Genomic DNA, 17,918 nt, shown 5'->3' with positions numbered 1-17,918 from the left:
ACTATTTTAAAAAAATATTGTTTTGAAAATAATATTAAATTATTTTTAAATAAAATTTCTAAATTAATCTTCTCTTTAACTTAAATTTATACTAATAAAACTATTTGTAATATTTTCGCAACATATTATTAATGATCCCATAAACAACCATTTTAATATAACTATAAATATTAGTTTATTAATGATGCTATAAAAACATTTTAGAAATGATTTTTATAAATGAGCTCGCTAATAATAATATAAATGAGCTTTTAATGATATTATAATTATGTTGTTCATGAGCCTTAATAAGACAAGCTTAGTGGTGTTTAAACTCCGCTCGTTTACCTCTTGAGATTAGAAATCACACTTGGGAATCAATCATTTATCTTAATAACCAAACTGAGCAAAGCACTAAATGAGTTGAGGCTTCTAGCTTTCAACGAACATATTAATTTATTTATAGCAGTACGTAAGAAAAACGAAAAATGCATATTTAGCATGTTTAGCGGGCTCAAGAGTAGACTCATTATCAAATTTGTTTAACATACTCATTAGTAGGCTTGCGAGCATGCTCAATAAGTAAGTTCATTTAGCATAATCATTAAGCAGGCTTATGAGCAATTTTGATAAGAAAGCTCCTGAGCAAACTCATTTCTGCTCTCGCGAGTTTGCTCACAAGCTAATAAATGAGTAGGTTTGCGAGCTTTAATGAGCCGAGCAGTGTATGACTCGAGCTTGGGTTGATTAATTATTCAAATTCAAAAGTCAAGCTCAAGTCCAACTCATTTACTCGATAAACAAGCTTTTTTCGAATCAAGCTTCTAGTACCTTGCAAGCAATTTGATTCGTTTGACACCCTCAAAAAGTGTTTTGCATCGTTAGTCAAACTCATGAAATAACATTCCTCCCTTTTATTTGTATTGACTTGATTGATATTATCATGCTTATATAACAAAAGGTACAAATTACAACATAAAAAAATAATTAATAATTTATACTAAACTTAACTTTTAAATTTAATAATGATAATATTTGAAAAATAATAATGATAAACAAAATTTATCAGTCTTGATTGAAAATAAAACACTAAAATTTGAACATCAAAATAATGACAAAAGTATTTTTTTTCCTTTCTCGGTTTATTGCTTGTAAACGTTGGCACACTTAAAAGATCCCTTAATAAAAGTTAGATATATAAATAGTTATAAATAGACATTAAAGTAGAAAAAAAGAAAGAAGCAACTATGAAAACTACATTATCAAAAATCACAAATCAACATTAATATTTTTTTAACAAAGACATTAAGCGTTGTACCATAAGGAGGTGTCAAGACATGCAGCTATAGTAGTGCATTTTAAGAATTTATTAACTTGGCTAAACATCATATTAGATGGTTAGAGTCCTAACATATGCATTTCTAGATGATATTTCAGAAATCAAATGGAGTTAATAAATTTCTTATGCCATGCAATTTTAAATGGGAGAGAAATGATATTCTTCCACATGGAACCTATCATAAATAAATGAACCCTACTGCTATAATATTTATAGAGTTTGTTATAGTGAATATATAATATCATAAACAGTACTACTGACCCAAAGAAGTTGATCCTAGGTCTTCTCATTTATGATCATTATAACATTTCACTATAATGTTTGTTGTTACTGCACAAACATTAACTATTTCATATTCTTACTACAAAATCCTCATCATTGAACTAAAATCTTTTAATAATAACTCTCTAACAATGTTCTGTTTATTCAACTTGGTATGCAGCCAAAAAGGTATGCAACCAGGCTGAAATTCATTTGCATAAAATCAACTTTCAATCAGCCATAAAATCCACTTGTACGTCAATTATTGTCTATCATATCACTAGACAAAAACGGAATCACTGACAGCTATACAATCCACCCCAATAATGTCACTCCTATTAAAAAAAAAATTCTTCAATCTATACTATGCGCCTTCTAAACTCTATTATATATAGCCCCTTCATCACTCCAACAATCAAGAGAAGAACAGCAACAACAAATTAAAAAGAAAATCATACATCAATGGAGGAGACGAACTTCGGCAGTCAGGAACTCTTGGAGGCTCAAGCCCACGTCTGGCACCTCTTGTTCAGCTACTTGAAATCCATGTGTCTCAAGTGTTCACTGGAGCTCGGCATTGCCGATGCTCTCATGAACCACGGCAAGCCAATGGAGCTCACTGATCTAGCTTTTGCTCTCTCTATCCCTCCATCAAAGGTTGAAGCTTTTGGTCGTTTTATGACCACTCTAGTTAATTTAGAATTATTCTCTAAAAAGCAAGATATTTCAGGAACCACAAAATTTGTACTCACACCTATGTCTCATCTCTTGGTTAAGAAGGAAACCATGAACATGACTCCTTTCCTTAGATTGATCCTAGACCCTCTCATGTGTGACTCTTCTCATACCTTGGGGCCATGGTTCAAGAGCCCTATGGAGACTCCTTTTGAGTTTCATTTCGGTAAACCGTTGTGGGAAGTGGTAGATGAGAAGCCGGAGTTCAACAACATGTTCAATGAGGGGATGGCAAGTGATTCGGCCCTTGTGGGTGATGTTGTTATGATGACTTGCAGGGATGTGTTTAAGGGGTTGAAGTCACTAGTTGATGTTGGTGGTGGGACTGGAACTATGGCAAGAGCTATAGCTCATGCTTTCCCTGGGACTAAGTGCACTGTTCTTGATCTCGCTCATGTAATTGATACTTTGAAGGAGGACAATAGTCTTGTTGAGTATGTTGGTGGAGATATGTTTGTTTCTGTTCCTCATGCACAGGCTGCTCTCTTGAAGGTATGTCATTACGTGCAAGGTTTTAATTTTGGTTCATGTGTTTGTTTGTTGTAGTCTTAGGATATGGTTATGCTAAAAGTTGTAAGTTCATAATTGATTTGGTCAAGCTTTTACATTTAACTATTAAATTTTAATCTATTTAATATCAATAGCAATAAATATTCAAGATTAAAATTTATTATTATTAACGTACGATATCAATTTATTAATATTATTAATTCTAATATTTAACTATGAAGTAGACTTATTTATATAATTAAATCCAAATAAGAAAATTGCTGGGAAAAAAGTGGTTAGTCCGAAACTGTGGCTTATCCTGGTAGTCTTGAAATAGGAATTAAAACATCATCTTTTTACTTTGTCACCTCAAATAAAAGTAGGTTGATTTTCAGTTTTGAATTAGACAAATTTATTTATTTTAACTCTTTTAGTTGATGGAATATGCATCATATATTTATATAAGAAAAATTGGGCAACACAAACAAATTTGTGTAGTTTTTATGGCAAAATTAATAATTTTTTTTGTTTTTGTGGAGCTGAAATAAATGATAGTCCTACTTTAGTGGCACCGGTAACTTTAAACTTTTTTCTTTCATTCAAGCAATCAAGTTGTCAATGAATAGTTGAAGATATGCATAGACAGCAAATGATATTAGGTATAATTAATTCTGTACATATATGTTTTCTTTTAAAGGGTGAGAGTGAAAAAATATATCTTGTAAAATAATTAGTCATAAGAGTTATCTTTTGTTTATTTTTTTTTATAAAAATGTTAAATTTCTAGATATATTAATGTATGAATATATCATGCGTACACAAGTGGCTGAGAAACAAAAATGTATAAAGTAATAGATAAAAATAAAGAAAAATATTGCATCACAAATTCATATTATCAGTTGATTTATTTTATTGATGGATGTCTTCATATTTTTATAGTGGATTTTACATGATTGGAATGATGAGGAATGCATCAAAATATTACAACGATGCAAAGAAGCAATTCCATCAAGAGAGGATGGTGGGAAAATTATTATAATTGACATGGTGGTAGGTATTACCACTGACAAGCATCCTTATGCAGTTGAGACACAACTACTTTTTGATTTACTGATGATGTCACTCGTATCTGGCAAAGAAAGAAATGAAAGTGAATGGAAAAAAATAATTCTTGCTGCAGGCTTTACTGATTATAAAATCACTCCTTTCTTAGGTCTTCGATCAGTTATTGAGTTATATCCGTGAAAAATATGGTTTACATCTTATAAAATGTTATTATGTAAGATGGTGTGTTCTTCAAATAAGTTCATAAGTTGATGTTGAACTTATTTGCACTAGGTCAACATGCATGGTTGATTGCTATAATGTAAGAATATAAATAAGATGCATGTACTGTTTACATTTTCGTTAATAAAGGAGATATTTATTTGTGTTTTTATGTATTACTTTATGTGTCCATAGAGGAAAAAGTATATGATAAAAAGTACGAATTCATAACGGTAGGATGCATCTATGAGATCTATGATGGTCTTAATCTATTTTAATAAGTTGCCTATCAGCCTAAGATTTCGTTGAGAAGAATAGAGTGATTAAATTAATCAATAAAAAATTCTTTAAAAAAAAAACAATAAAAAGTAAAGATATTACAGAGTTGCAACCCTTGTAAAAATTCACTTCATTATCAAAAAAAACTATTTGACTTCATATAATGATAGTACAAGAAAGAATTTTTGTCTCACTAATTACATTTACAAGAACTACACTACTTAATAATAATAGTTCTATAGACTAGCCAACCACATTGAAATTACGGATTACTTTTTAATTTTTGACTTTCAATTATTACTTGAATCTATATATCAACTTTGTCTTTTGTATCTTTATTGTTTGGATAGTTGCATTCCCATGTGTGTCGATGAACTCTTAAGTGAATTTCAATCTTGTTCATAAGGTCACCAGTAATGTGATATCTTAGTTTCATATGCTTGCTTCTTGCATGAAAGGTAGGATTCTTAATCATAGCAATAGCTGATTAGTTGCAACAAATATAATTGTATAACCAAACACTTTGCTACAAATCAACATAAATTCTCCCATGCAGTCACATCTATTACAGTGATATATTTAGCTTCTGCTGATAACAATGTAATAGTTTGTTGCTTCCTTGAACAAGAAGATATGACAGTTGACCTAAGAAAATATATATACATATATATCTATATATCATCAAGTGCAGCTTCTATTGTCACTAGTACCTACTCAATCATTATTTATAAATCTAACCAGCTCACATATTGGATCTTTTATATACTTATTCCCAATGTTTTAATAACTGGACCGGTTGTAGAACCGGCTAGGCAACCGGTTCCCGTCCAACCGGTTGAACCGGTTGAACCGGCATGTTCAACCGGATTTAATTTTTTCAAATAAATAAATATTTAAAAATTAAAAAAACATTAAAAATAAGTAAAAACATAATTTCAATAATAAGGAAAAAATAATAAAAAAGATACAAAATTACATATTGCAAATTTAAATTACCTTTACAAAGTCATAAAGTTTTAACTTTACATAAAATTAAAATTTTTAAAATACAAATATACAAGGATACAACTATACAACAAATATTGAAAAATAAAGAATTAAATAAAATATAAATCTACAAGTATACAACAACAACAATAATGATTAAAAAATTAAAACCAAATCATTCAAATATTTGGTTTAACACTTTAACTTTAATGATTTTAATTATTGATTAGTGTAAAATTATAAGTTAATAATAATAAATTAATGATAATAAATTATAATATATTAATATTTTTATGCATCTTGATTTTTTTATTTTTTTGACTTTTTGGTCTTTTTAAAATTTGGACGTAGTTAATGAGTTTATTAACTTGATATAATTTTTTAATTATAAAATAAATAAATAAATTAAATAAATTAAATCAATAAATTAACCGGTCCTGTCCAACCGGTTCACTGGTTCACCGGTTGAACCGGTTGAACCTGCCGGTCCGGTTCTTTTGTAGTTTATATCACTAACCCGACCGGTTTACCGGCCGGTTCCCGGTTGAACCGGTCGGTCCGGTCCGATTTTTAAATCATTGCTTATTCCTTCTTTTTCGTTCCTTGCCAGTACCTCATAATTCATTTTGTTGTAGCTAGATATACCTTGCTAGGATTGCTGATAAATCTCAAAACTACAATCCTCATTGATTGAACAATATTTAGCCTTGTGGTTGTAAGATTTGTGAGAGAATCAACCGGGCTTTAATAAGCTTTTGCATCTACATTTTGCTCATGCTCGTTTTGATGCAAATGTCAATTAACATTGTTTGGAGTAGCCATAACCTTAGATTTTAACATGCCTAACTTTTGCAACGACTTCTACGTATTTTTCTTGAGAAATAAAAATCACTCCTCTTGATTTCCTAACTCTGAAAACCCAAAAAAATTTCATAGATACCAAATTCATTTTTCCAAATTCTTCCATCATATTTTTTATAAAAATCTTTAATCATTTCTTCTTTTTTTCCTGAATAGACCAACTCATCAAGATATATAGGTAAACAATTAGAAAATCTTCATTTTCTCCTTTCTTCACATAAACTGATCGCCCATTTTGAATTCTATGAAAAAAATAACTGAAAAAGTAAGAATCGATCTTGCTATTCCAAGCCTTTGGAGCTTGCTTAAGTAAACTTAAGGTTTTATGTAGTACATACATCTTATCTACTACATTTCTCAATTTAAAAAAGATGACTTTAAAGTAAGTTGATATAGCATCAAATCCATTTCTACTGCCAAGGCAAAAATAGTTTAAATCATCTCCATTCTTACGATGGGATGAAATGTCTCTTTGAGATCAACACCAAGTTGCCCCTGTGGCCTCTTGCAAGTAAACGAGCTTTAAATTTTTTTAATGTTTCCAGTTTTAATGTACCTGACTTTGTAGGATGATTACAACCAAATAACTTCTATTTTTCTAAATGCTTTCTATTTCCAAAGTCATAGCTTTCCTCCAAACTTCATTCTTGTTGGGGTTTTGCCTTAAATGCAATAGTGAAGCGGAATTTACTGTAGTAATGTTATTGTAGCACTGTTACTGTCCACATGCGGCCGCTATGCGAGCGCACACTTGCCCGTGAACCTCACTGGTGAACCTATGCGGGCGTAAGCTTGCCGTTTCCCTTTCTGTCTGCAAGGTTACTGCAGCACCAGTATTATAGCAAAAAACACTGTTCACATACAGGGTTCATGCGCCTGCAAACACCTCGTGAAACTCAGTGGCAATTTCGTGCGGCCCGTATAAGCTGCACAACACCTTCAATAGCTTCCTTGAGGCTTCAATACTCCTCCCAAGGGTTCTACAAGGCTTCAAAGCTTCAAAATAACTTATAAAATGCTATCAAACCCCTCATTCATGTTAGAATGAGATGAACAAACATACAACAACACAAGAAACGATTTTTAGCGTGGAAACCCTACAAATCGAGGAAAAACCACGGGACTCCTTAGAGCCCTTTAAACATGTTTTCACTATGTTGACTTCTGGGATAACACCAAGTTCTCTCTAGCTCACTAGAAGAATACATGCAAAGAACATGAATTTCACAAGAAAAGAGATTCAACACTCATACATCATCCATACACTAGGATGGTTCACAAAAGGAGCTTAAGGAATGAGAGTTGAGGGATCAAACCAAATTATTAGGAGAGATCCGGCGATGATGCCTTCCAATCTTGCCTTCTCCAAGAACCCTAGCTCCTCCTTCTCTTCCTTAGATGATGCCCTTTTTCTTTTCTCTTCTTTCCCCGAAAAACCCATTAATAGTCACCCACTCATTCTCATCAAATATGAGAGCTATTACCATTGTGAAATTCCCTTTAAGCCCTCCTCCATAAGTCAACATAGCTTCATTTTTTTTTTAACCATGGGCAAACCCAACAAATGGGCTAGACCCAACAAATCTCCCTCTCAGCACCATTTGGGGGGTTCTACCAGTCCTGCTCTTTCCCGACATGCTTCAAGCTTCTCCTTGGACAATTCCTTGGTGAACATATAGGCCCCATTCTCACTAGTGTGTATCTTCTCCAAGTACATCTCTTTGGCTTCAAGAACATTTCAAATCCAATGATATCTAACATCGATATGCTTGGACTTCGAATGGGATGTTGAATTCTTGGAGAGATGGATGGCGCTCTGAGTGTCACAATAGACAATACACTTATCTTGTTGCATACCAAATTCTTCAAGAAACTTCTTCATCCACAAAGCCTCCTTGCAACCCTCAGTAATTGCAATATACTCAGCTTCTGTGGTGGATAATGCAACATACTTCTTCAGCTTTGACTACCAAGAAACAGCTTCCCTTGCAAAAGTCATCATGAACCCTGAAACTGATTTTCTGGAGTCCACATCACCTGCCATATCTGAATCTGTGTACCCATACAAAAGAGGTTCACCTTTACCAAAACACAAACATACCCGGGAATTACCTCTTAGATACCTCAGTATCCACTTCACTGCAGCCCAATGTTTCTTTCCAGGATTTGAGAGAAATCTGCTCACAACACCAACAACATGAGCAATATCTGGCCTCGTACACACCATGGCATACATCAAACTGCCAACAGCGGATGTATAAGGAACTCGGCTCATCTCCTCCTTCTCTCTATCACTTGAAGGACATTGACTTGAGCTAAGTTTAAAATGACCTGCACGTGGAGAACAGACAGCCTTGGCAACCTTCATGTTGAACCTCTCAAGAACCTTGTCAATGTATTTTTCTTGAGACAACCACAACTTCCAATTTATCCTGTCATGGGAGATTTTCATACCAAGAATCTGTTTAGTTGTACCTAAGTCCTTCATAGCAAAGGACTTGCTTAACTGTCTCTTCAGGTCTTCAATCTTGCTTGCATCACGACCAACAATAAGCATGTTATCAACATAGAGTAGAAGAATAATGAAGTCATCATTTGAGTGTTTCTTCACAAATACACAATGATCACCAGATGTTCTAGTGTATCCTTGAGTCATCATAAAGGAATCAAACTTCTTGTACCATTGCCTTGGAGCTTGTTTGAGTCCATACAAACTCTTTTTCAACCTGCACACTAGATTCTCTTTTCCCTTGACTTTGAACCCTTCTGGTTGCTCCATATATATTTCCTCCTCTAAATCACCATGAATGAATGCGGTTTTCACATCAAGTTGTTCCACCTCTAGGTTTAGACTAGCAGCTAAACCAAGCACAAGTCTGATGGATGACATCTTCACATCTTGAGAAAATATTTCTTCAAAGTCAATACCTTTCTTTTGACTGAACCCCTTCACAACCAACCTTGCCTTGTACTTTGGTTGTGAGCTATTACTTTCAGTCTTCAACTTGTACACCCACTTGTTCTTGAGTGTTTTCTTGCCCGTAGGAAGCTTCACCAAATCATAGGTGTAGTTCTCACACAAGGAACTCATCTCCTCCTGCATGGCCCCAAACCACTCCTGCTTCTTCTCATGTTGCATAGCTTCCTCATTTGTTTCTGGCTCTCCCCCATCACTGAGCATAACATATTCATTTGTACTGTATCTATTAGAGGGATGACGGTCTCTAGTAGATCTTCTCACTTGGGTTTCAACTGGTGGTGTTTGAGATACTTCTTCAATTTCTTCAACTGGCTCTACATCTTCAACTAGAGGAACTTCATTTCTACCAATCTCATTTCCATTTTCTTGGACATCTCCCCATTGAGTTGAACTCGGTATAGGTGAAGGAACTGGATGAATACTAACAGGAATCTCAACTGAGGAACTAGAGGTCTCACCCTGCTCATCAAGATTAGTCATTTGGTCTTCTAGAAACACAACATCTATGCTCCTGACAACCTTCCTGTTAACTGGATCCCACAATCTGTAGCCAAACTCCTCATGACCATTGATAAGTGCTTGTGTGTTAAGAATGCGAAGTGTTCTTTCCTTATAATGAGCATTACTTTTATTAGGTTTAAGCGCTAATACATGTGTATTTGTATTATTTTGCGCAGGTAGGGCTGTGAAGCTATGTTTTAAGAAAAAGAAGCCAAAAGTAGATCGCAAATGTACTATTGGATGAAATCTTAGAAGGAGCAAACGGGAAGACACAAGTTAGTCTCAAGGATACGTGAATGTGTACCAAACTCCATGTATTCAAGCAATTAAAATGATTTGGAGGGGCACAAGGGCAGTCATATTTGCGTATCTTGACTTGTGCATTGTTAGCAAGATCCTCACCAATGAACCCGTTTATTGAAGAAGCGGCGCGATCTATGGCATAAACGTGTGCCCGTTTATGTTGCCTCGATGAAAAGTGGATTCAACAGTGTTTTTTTGGTGGAGCACCGTAGCAGGTTACTGTAGCAAATAAATGAAGCAATTTACTGTAGCAGTTATTGTTTACAACCCGCAGAAAATCAGAAATTCAGAGAATCCACAGGGGCGTGTGGAAGCCCGATTCCAGTCTTTTAAAAGCCACGATTTAGCCCCGATTTCTCTATCTTTGCCCATATCTTTTCTTCCACCTTTCTCCATCTTCGGAGGCACAAGCGGCTAGGGTTTGGAGAGGCTTTGGCAAGGCTTTGGAGAGGTTTGATAGCCTTTGACACCGTGTTTCCTTCGGAAGAGATCTATTGGGGGAGCTTTCGTCGGCACCGATCCGGCGAGGTGTGCTCTAGGTTTGACGATGGGACCTTTGAAGAAGACGCGACCGATCTACAAGACCTTTGACATGAACACAAGGGGGTTTTCATTCATGGATTGCATCTCTTTGCTTTTGATTTCATTATCTATTGTATTTTGCTCCATGGAGAGCTAAATCCCTAGTGGGTACTTGGGTATTTGTGAACCCTAGGATGTATTCGTTTCATTGAATCTCTTTATTATGCTTTCAATTAATTGATGTTTATTGTGAGTTCCAATCTTGTATGCTTGATTGTATGAATACTCTCCTAGAGTGACAATAGGGTTGAGAGTTCTTCTTGGTAACTCTTGTCAGTGAGTGACACACCATGAGAGTTAGACAAAGCTAAATTGGAGAGGGTTGAGAGGATTAGTCGAGAGGTAGCGGAGCATCCCCTTTCCCCTCCGGTGTGATCTATCCTACCTCCACGTTCCAAGAGTTCTTTGCGGCCATAGTAGAGTGAATGGGCTAAGGGATGACCTTCCGTTGAGGCTTAGTTGCAAGTACAACGGAGTGAAGCGTTGAAGTGATTTTAGCATCTAGGGCTTAATTGTGGCTAGGGATCTTTCACCTGGACCAAAGGGTTAGGTCTATGCATAGGAATAGGGTTTATCACTTTGAATCCCTAGAGCTCATTGCAATTCTATACGAGTGCGAGGTGTTAAGATTGTTTGATTTCTCCTCCGGTACTTGTATAGAGTTAGGCATGGTTGACTTTAGATTTGGGACTATGCAATTAAGGATTTCCACGACTCACTATTGCATTAATTAGGAAGCATAATAGAGGTTTCTTGCACTTGAAACGATTGTCATAGGTGGAACAATATCCAGGTACCCCATTTATCGTCGATTGCCTCCCCTATTTTTTAATTGCACCTCCTTTATCTTTTCTTATTTTCATTTGCATTGAGTTTGTTGTCACATCACTTTCAACATATTTTTATTCTAGTTAAATAGCAATCTTGGTGGTTCTAAGCACTATTTCCTGCGGATTCGACTACCCTCTCACCGGGTTATTATTACTTCGACACCCGTGCACTTGCGGTTTACACGAATATTCGGACGTGTCAAGTTTTTGGCGCCGCTGCCGGGGAATAGGAGTTTAGAAACACTTTGCACTTTGCTATTTTAACTATTTATCATTCATTCTATTTCACACTTTCTTATTCTTCCATCATTCTCATTAATTTTCTTTTTTCATGTCTTACTTTTTCTTGCAAGGAGTTTAAATGATGATTGATCGGCTTATTGCTCTGTATTCTCGAGTTGAAGCTCTGAGTGAAAAAGTTGATAGAATTTTTGCTTCACAACAACATTCCTTGTTGCAACACATATCATCCAATTGAAAAGGGCTACCCAAACTTCTTGTGTAATAGCTATGGACAATATTGGGTAAGCACCTCAAGGGGAATGTCAAAAGGGTGAGATACTCGGAGAGGATGCACTTCAGTTGCAAAGAGTATTAGCTAACTTCATTGAAGCATCCAATGTCTGTGTCCAAAGTATGGAGACCACACTAAGATGTCATGTTGTCTCCTATAAAAACCTTGCACTACAAGAAAATTACTGTTTAGAAACAGTATTTTCCGTTTCTAATTCGTTGCTAAAAGTGAATTAGCAACGAATTAGAAACGGAATTTACCTGTTTCGAATACCCTTGTTTCTAATTTAAATAGAAACGGAAAATATTCCATTTCTAAATTTAGAAACGGATTGGAAACGAAAAGCATTATATTTCTAATTTTTGAAAAATTAAAACGGAATAAGATGTGTTGCTAATCCGTTCTAAGTTATCAAAAAATAGAAACGTATTCAAAATAGAATATTTTCTGTTTTATTTTTGTTCCTAATCCGTTCCTAAAGTTTTTTTAAAATTAAAAAACAATATTCAAACAAATAAAACCGTTTCTAATCCGTTTCTAACATTTAAGCCAATAAAATAAAATAAAAATTATATCCCTAATTTTTTTTAAAAACCTGCTACATAAATTTTTAACCTAGAACACCAACAAATAAAATAAACTCATCAATTCATACAAAAAGAAATATTTAAGTATATATGTTTAACACAAAATAATAAGTATACGACAAATACAATCATGATAATGATTTTCAAATTCACTAACAATTACCAATTTAAGTACTAACGAAGCAATAATATTTGAATGATGTAGATGACATAATACTTATGCACAAATAATCTCTAGGTTTGTGAGGATAAATTAACGTTACAATTTATTTATCCTCACAAACAACATCAATTATTTATTTTTACCAACATGTTAAGGATTTACAAATTCAATAAATATTACAAATATAAGCAAACAAATTTATTTTAAATATTATATAAATCTTATATAATATAATAATAATAATAATAATAATAATAATAATAATAATAATAATATAAAAAATTATAAAAAAAAAAAAGAGTTTACATATAAATAAACAATGTGCCCTAGATAAGGGCCACACTCCCATCACTCTTTTTCTCCTGCTTTTCCAAAACATACTTTGTGGGTCAACAAAGGCCTTTACCAAAAGGCACAAACATCTTGCTGGTGTTGCCCTTTGCCTTCTTTTCATGAGCATCCACACAAAAATCCAATGCCATAAAGTTTGTGAGGAATTTTATTTGCATGGCCAGACACCACTCATCCACTTTGTAGGCCTATATAGTATATAAAAACATTTTTTTCTTTATTAATTTAATAATTGTTGGCCAATAGAATCCAGTAGCAAGGCTTTTTCAGTAATTCTACTTGAAGCATAATGCCCCTCAACCGGTCCGGAGTGACAATGTGCAAGGATGCCCCAACCTTTTTCCCTTGATACACATCTTCGGACCACATGATCTGAAAAATTGCAAAAGAGGAATGGATCATCCCAAAAGTAATTCTTTAGATCACTGAAGAACTTCTTCTTTTGTTGGAAAGTGAGGCCCTGCTTAAGAACTATCCCTGATAAGTAGTTTGCGAAATCCGCGAACTATGGAGTGTCCTCTGATGCCGAACTCTGGATTGAGTACAAGTGCTCTTCGGGAAAGAAATTGTTAATCTCTTTGTTTGGTGGTTCTTGACCTTCACAACCTTCCAATCATGACAAATGATCTGCAACCATATTTTCGGTTCCTCTCTTATCTTTTATCTCCATATCAAACTCTTGCAAAAGTAGGATCCAACAAATCAACCTCGGTTTAGCATCGGTTGTGTTCATGAGATAACAGAGTGCTGAGTGATCAGTGAATACAGTGACCCTAGATAAGATGAGGTATGACCTAAACTTGTCAAAAGCAAACACCACTGCTAACAACTCTTCTATAGTTGTATAGTTTTCTTGAGCACTTGTGATAGTCTTTCTTGTACAATGGATCGGTTGGAACTGTTTACCTTTCCTCTTACCCAAAACTGCTCAAATAGTATAATCACTCGCATTGCATATGAGCTCGAAGGGTTCGTTCCAATTTACCATGATTAAAATCGGTGCCTGCACTAATTTCTCCTTCAAAAAATTGAAAGCAACCAAGCAATCATCTCCAAAATCAAAGGACACATCTTTTTCTAGGAGTTTTGTCAATAGTTGAGTGATTTTTGAAAAATCCTTCATAAACCTCCTGTAGAAACCTGCATGCCCCAAGAAACTACGAACTCCTTTCACATTTGTAGGCGGAGAAAGTTTTTCTATAACTTCAATCTTCGCCTTGTCTACCTCTATTCCCACTTGGGGAATCTTTATGACCAAGGACAATGCCCTCTTGGACCATAAAGTGACACTTTTCCCAATTAAGAACAAGATTTGTTTCCTCACATCTCACCAACACTCTCTCCAAGTTCCTCAAGCAAATATCGAAGGAGTCTCCAAATACCGAGAAATCATCCATGAACACCTCCATGATGTCTTTTAAGAGATCATCAAAAATAGCAGTCATGCAGCTTTGAAATGTCACCGGCGCATTACACAACTCGAAAGGCATTTTTCTATAAGCAAAGGTTTTGTATGGGCAAGTAAATATTGTCTTCTCTTGATCTTCTGGAGCAATAGGAATCTGAAAGTATCCTGACATACCATCAAGGAAACAATAAAAGCTGATGGCCTGCCAATCGCTTCAACATCTAATATATGAACGATAACGAAAAATGATCCTTTTGAGTCGCATTGTTTAGCCTCTTGTAATCAATGCATACATGCCACCTTGTGGCCATTCTTGTAGGAATCAACTCATTCGTTTCATTTCTCACCACTGTTATTCCCCCTTTCTTTGGAACTACTTGTGTTGGGCTCACCCAAGAACTGTCGTAGATGGGGTATATAATTCCTACATCCAACAGCTTCACCGCCTTTGCCTTAACAACTTCCTTCATATTCGGGTTCAATCTTCTCTGATGTTGAATCACAGACTTGTAATTGTCCTCCATTAGGATTTTATGAGTGCAAAATGAGGGATTGATGCCTTTTATATCATAAATCTTCCAAGCAATGAAAGATTTATGTCTCCTTAACATGCTCACAAGCTTGTCCTTCTAATCTGCAGAGAGGTTTGAAGCTATAATGACAACTTTGATCCTTCCATTAGAAAAGCATATTCCAAATGTGCCGGCAAAGTATTAAGCTCTAGTTTCGGTGATTCCTCAATGGATGGTCGCAATCTGTTCTGCTTCAATCTATCAATTTCCTTGAACTGTGCTAAATCTTATTCATGAAGATTCTCCAGACGGTACGCTTGTGCATGTGATTCTGAATGATTTTCAACAACATCCACATTTTCTATCTCACAAATTTCCCGTGCTGCACTTGACACCCCAAATGAGAAAATTTCATGCCTTTGTTCTTGATAGGAAGAATCAAACTGAGCAAGGACCCTTTCTAGACTTCTTTCCAATTGATAGCTCACAGATGACAGTGCTGATTTTTCAAACTGATCCAATACACTATCCAACACCACCAGCAGAGCAGGACACCGACGCATAAGGCATCTTTACATTTCTTTGTTTTTATGTTTTGTTATTCTATTTCTGTATTTTATTTTGGACATGTATCAGTCAGAAAGGATTCTCCTTCTGAGTTTATCTTTTCTTTTTTCAGTTGTATCGAGTTGAAATTCATTTCCATATTTTTATAGACTCGAGTTTATTTTGTTTGTTAAACTTTACTTAACCACTTTGTGTATACGTGTGGATGGTCTTGTGAGTCTTGGAATTGAGAAATAGTCATTGGCACGGTCAATGTGGAATTTCACATGGCCTTGTGTGCTTCAAAATCCATTGAAACTCAACTCTCAAGGAATATAGCTCCATCAAACGTACACTAGGAGTTCAGGGGAGTATTATTTCAATTGCGCATCTGCATACAAATGTTTTGATTGTTATACTTCTTTATTATGCTTGCATGAGTACATTGAGGACAATGCATATCTTAAGTATGATGGGAGTTCACATTGCACACATTCTATACTTATGCATTCATTGTTCATGCTCAAGTAGCTAATGGCGGTTCATCTTAGTTACAACAGTTGTATTTTTGAGTTTAGGATAAATTTTAACATTGGATATTATCATGCTCTAGTTATTTTTTTTTAATTGATAAGTGCTTGTGCGATATGAATGCGAAGCGTTCATTCCTAATGTTGAGCATTACTCTTCTCGGGTTTTTACACTAATATGTGTGTTTTTATGTTACTTTCGTGCAAGTAGGGTTGTGAGGCCGATTATGAAGGAAATAAGCCAATGTGGATCATAATGCACCGATTTTTGGGGGGAATCTTACTAAAGTTCAAACGCGAAGACATAGGTTGGGTGTGAGATGCTAGAGTGTGTGCCAACCTCCTCGTATTCGAGTTAGCACATCCATTTGGAGGGGCACAAGGGTAGTCACACTCGAACATTTTGACTTATGCACATAGAACAAGAGCTCCACCAACTTTTCTATCATTTAAGAAGCAAGTGATCCACGACGTGAACGTGTGCCAGTTTGCGTTACCACAATGAAAGCATGGATTTCTGGAAGCTATTCAAAACGGATACTGTAGCAGAGTAATGTAGCAACATGGTAGCAAGTACTGCAGCAGCACTGTTCACAACCGGCAGGGAAAACAGGAGTTTAGAGGATCCACACGAGCGTGTGGAACTTATCCACGCTCGTGTGGAAATTCACGCACGGGAGCGTGAAGAATCCACGCCCGTGTAGTCGCCCGATTCCAGCCCTATTTAAAGCCAAATCAGCCGTGATTTTAGTTTTCTTTTCTCCATCTTTCCCCAACTTGAGAGAGGGCTTCGGCTAGGGTTTTGAGGGGTATTGGCCAAGGTTTTGGAGAGGTTCTACGGCTCCGACATCGTCATTCCTGAGGAAGAAGGTTGGTAGGGGATCTTCCATCGAGGCGTATCCTATACCGGACGAGGGAATCCTTGGACGACGAGTAGAGGACTTTCCACAAGACCATCGACACGACTAACGAGGGGTTTCTTTATGGATTCATTGCTTTTACATTCTATTTCTTTGATTATACTTAGCTCCATGGAGAGCTAAACCCCTAGTGGGTACTTGGGTATCTGTGAACCCTAGGATGTATTCGTTTCTTTGAATCTCTTTATTATGCTTTTAATAAATTGATGTTTATTGTGAGTTCCAACCTTGAATGCTTGATTGTATGAACATTTCCCCTAGAGTGACACTAGGGTTGAGAGTTCTTGTTGGTAACCTTGTGAATGAGTGACACACCACGAGCGTTAGACAAAGCTAGGTTGGAGAGGGTTGAGAGGGATGAGTCAAAAGGTACAGGAGCGTCGCCTTTCCCCTCCAACGTGATAGATTCTACCTCCGTTCCTCGAGTTCTTTGTGGTCATAATAGAGTGAATGGTCTAAGGGATGAACTTCCGCTGGGGCTTAGTTGCGCGTGCAACAGAGTGAAGCATTGAGGTGATCTTAGTATCTAGGGCTCAATTGTGGTTAGGGACCTTCCACCTGGACCAAAGGGTTAGGTCTATAATTAGGAAGAGATTTATCACCTGGAATCCCTATAGCTCATTGCAACTCTATGCGAGCGTGAGGTGTTGAGATTGTTCGATTTCTCCTCCAGGACATGTATAGAGTTAGGCATAGTTGACCTTAGATTTGGGACTATATAATTAAGTATTTCCATGACTCACCATTGCATTGATTAGGAAGCATAATAGAGGGTTCTTTCACTTGAAACAATTATCCTAGGCAGAGTATTATCCGGGTACCCCATCTTTATCGATTGCCTTATCCCCTTCTTTACTTTTGCTCTCTTACTTGTTGTTTTTATTGTTGAGAATTGAATCATTGTCATACTCATCATCATTGATCTTTCACATAGCTAAGAATCGAATTAAGTATTTTTATTCCCTACTCCCTGTGGATTCGATACCCGCTCACCC

General features: G+C 35.7%; 1 protein-coding gene across 1 annotated transcript; it reads left to right on the top strand.

Annotated features, from left to right (window-relative positions):
• Positions 1 to 1,973: 1,973 nt before the first annotated feature.
• On the top strand, positions 1,974 to 4,248 carry LOC120284171 (trans-resveratrol di-O-methyltransferase-like). The gene is made up of 2 exons (XM_039290967.1): positions 1,974 to 2,806; positions 3,743 to 4,248. Exons 1-2 carry the CDS (start codon positions 2,042 to 2,044, stop codon positions 4,046 to 4,048), a joined length of 1,071 nt encoding a protein of 356 aa, XP_039146901.1. The 5' UTR covers positions 1,974 to 2,041; the 3' UTR covers positions 4,049 to 4,248.
• Positions 4,249 to 17,918: the final 13,670 nt, after the last annotated feature.

This window comes from Dioscorea cayenensis, chromosome 3 (genome assembly GCF_009730915.1).
Source record: "Dioscorea cayenensis subsp. rotundata cultivar TDr96_F1 chromosome 3, TDr96_F1_v2_PseudoChromosome.rev07_lg8_w22 25.fasta, whole genome shotgun sequence".
Lineage (NCBI taxonomy): Eukaryota > Viridiplantae > Streptophyta > Magnoliopsida > Dioscoreales > Dioscoreaceae > Dioscorea > Dioscorea cayenensis.
Note: the sequence above shows the minus strand (reverse complement) of the source record. Positions and strands in the feature narration are given on the sequence as shown.

Excerpts from the sequence above, each read along its gene's own strand:
- LOC120284171 (XM_039290967.1), top strand. The coding sequence starts at position 2,042 with ATGGAGGAGACGAACTTCGGCAGTCAGGAACTCTTGGAGGCTCAAGCC. Across the intron at positions 2,807-3,742 it reads CACAGGCTGCTCTCTTGAAG|TGGATTTTACATGATTGGAA; the intron begins GTATGTCATTAC and ends ATATTTTTATAG.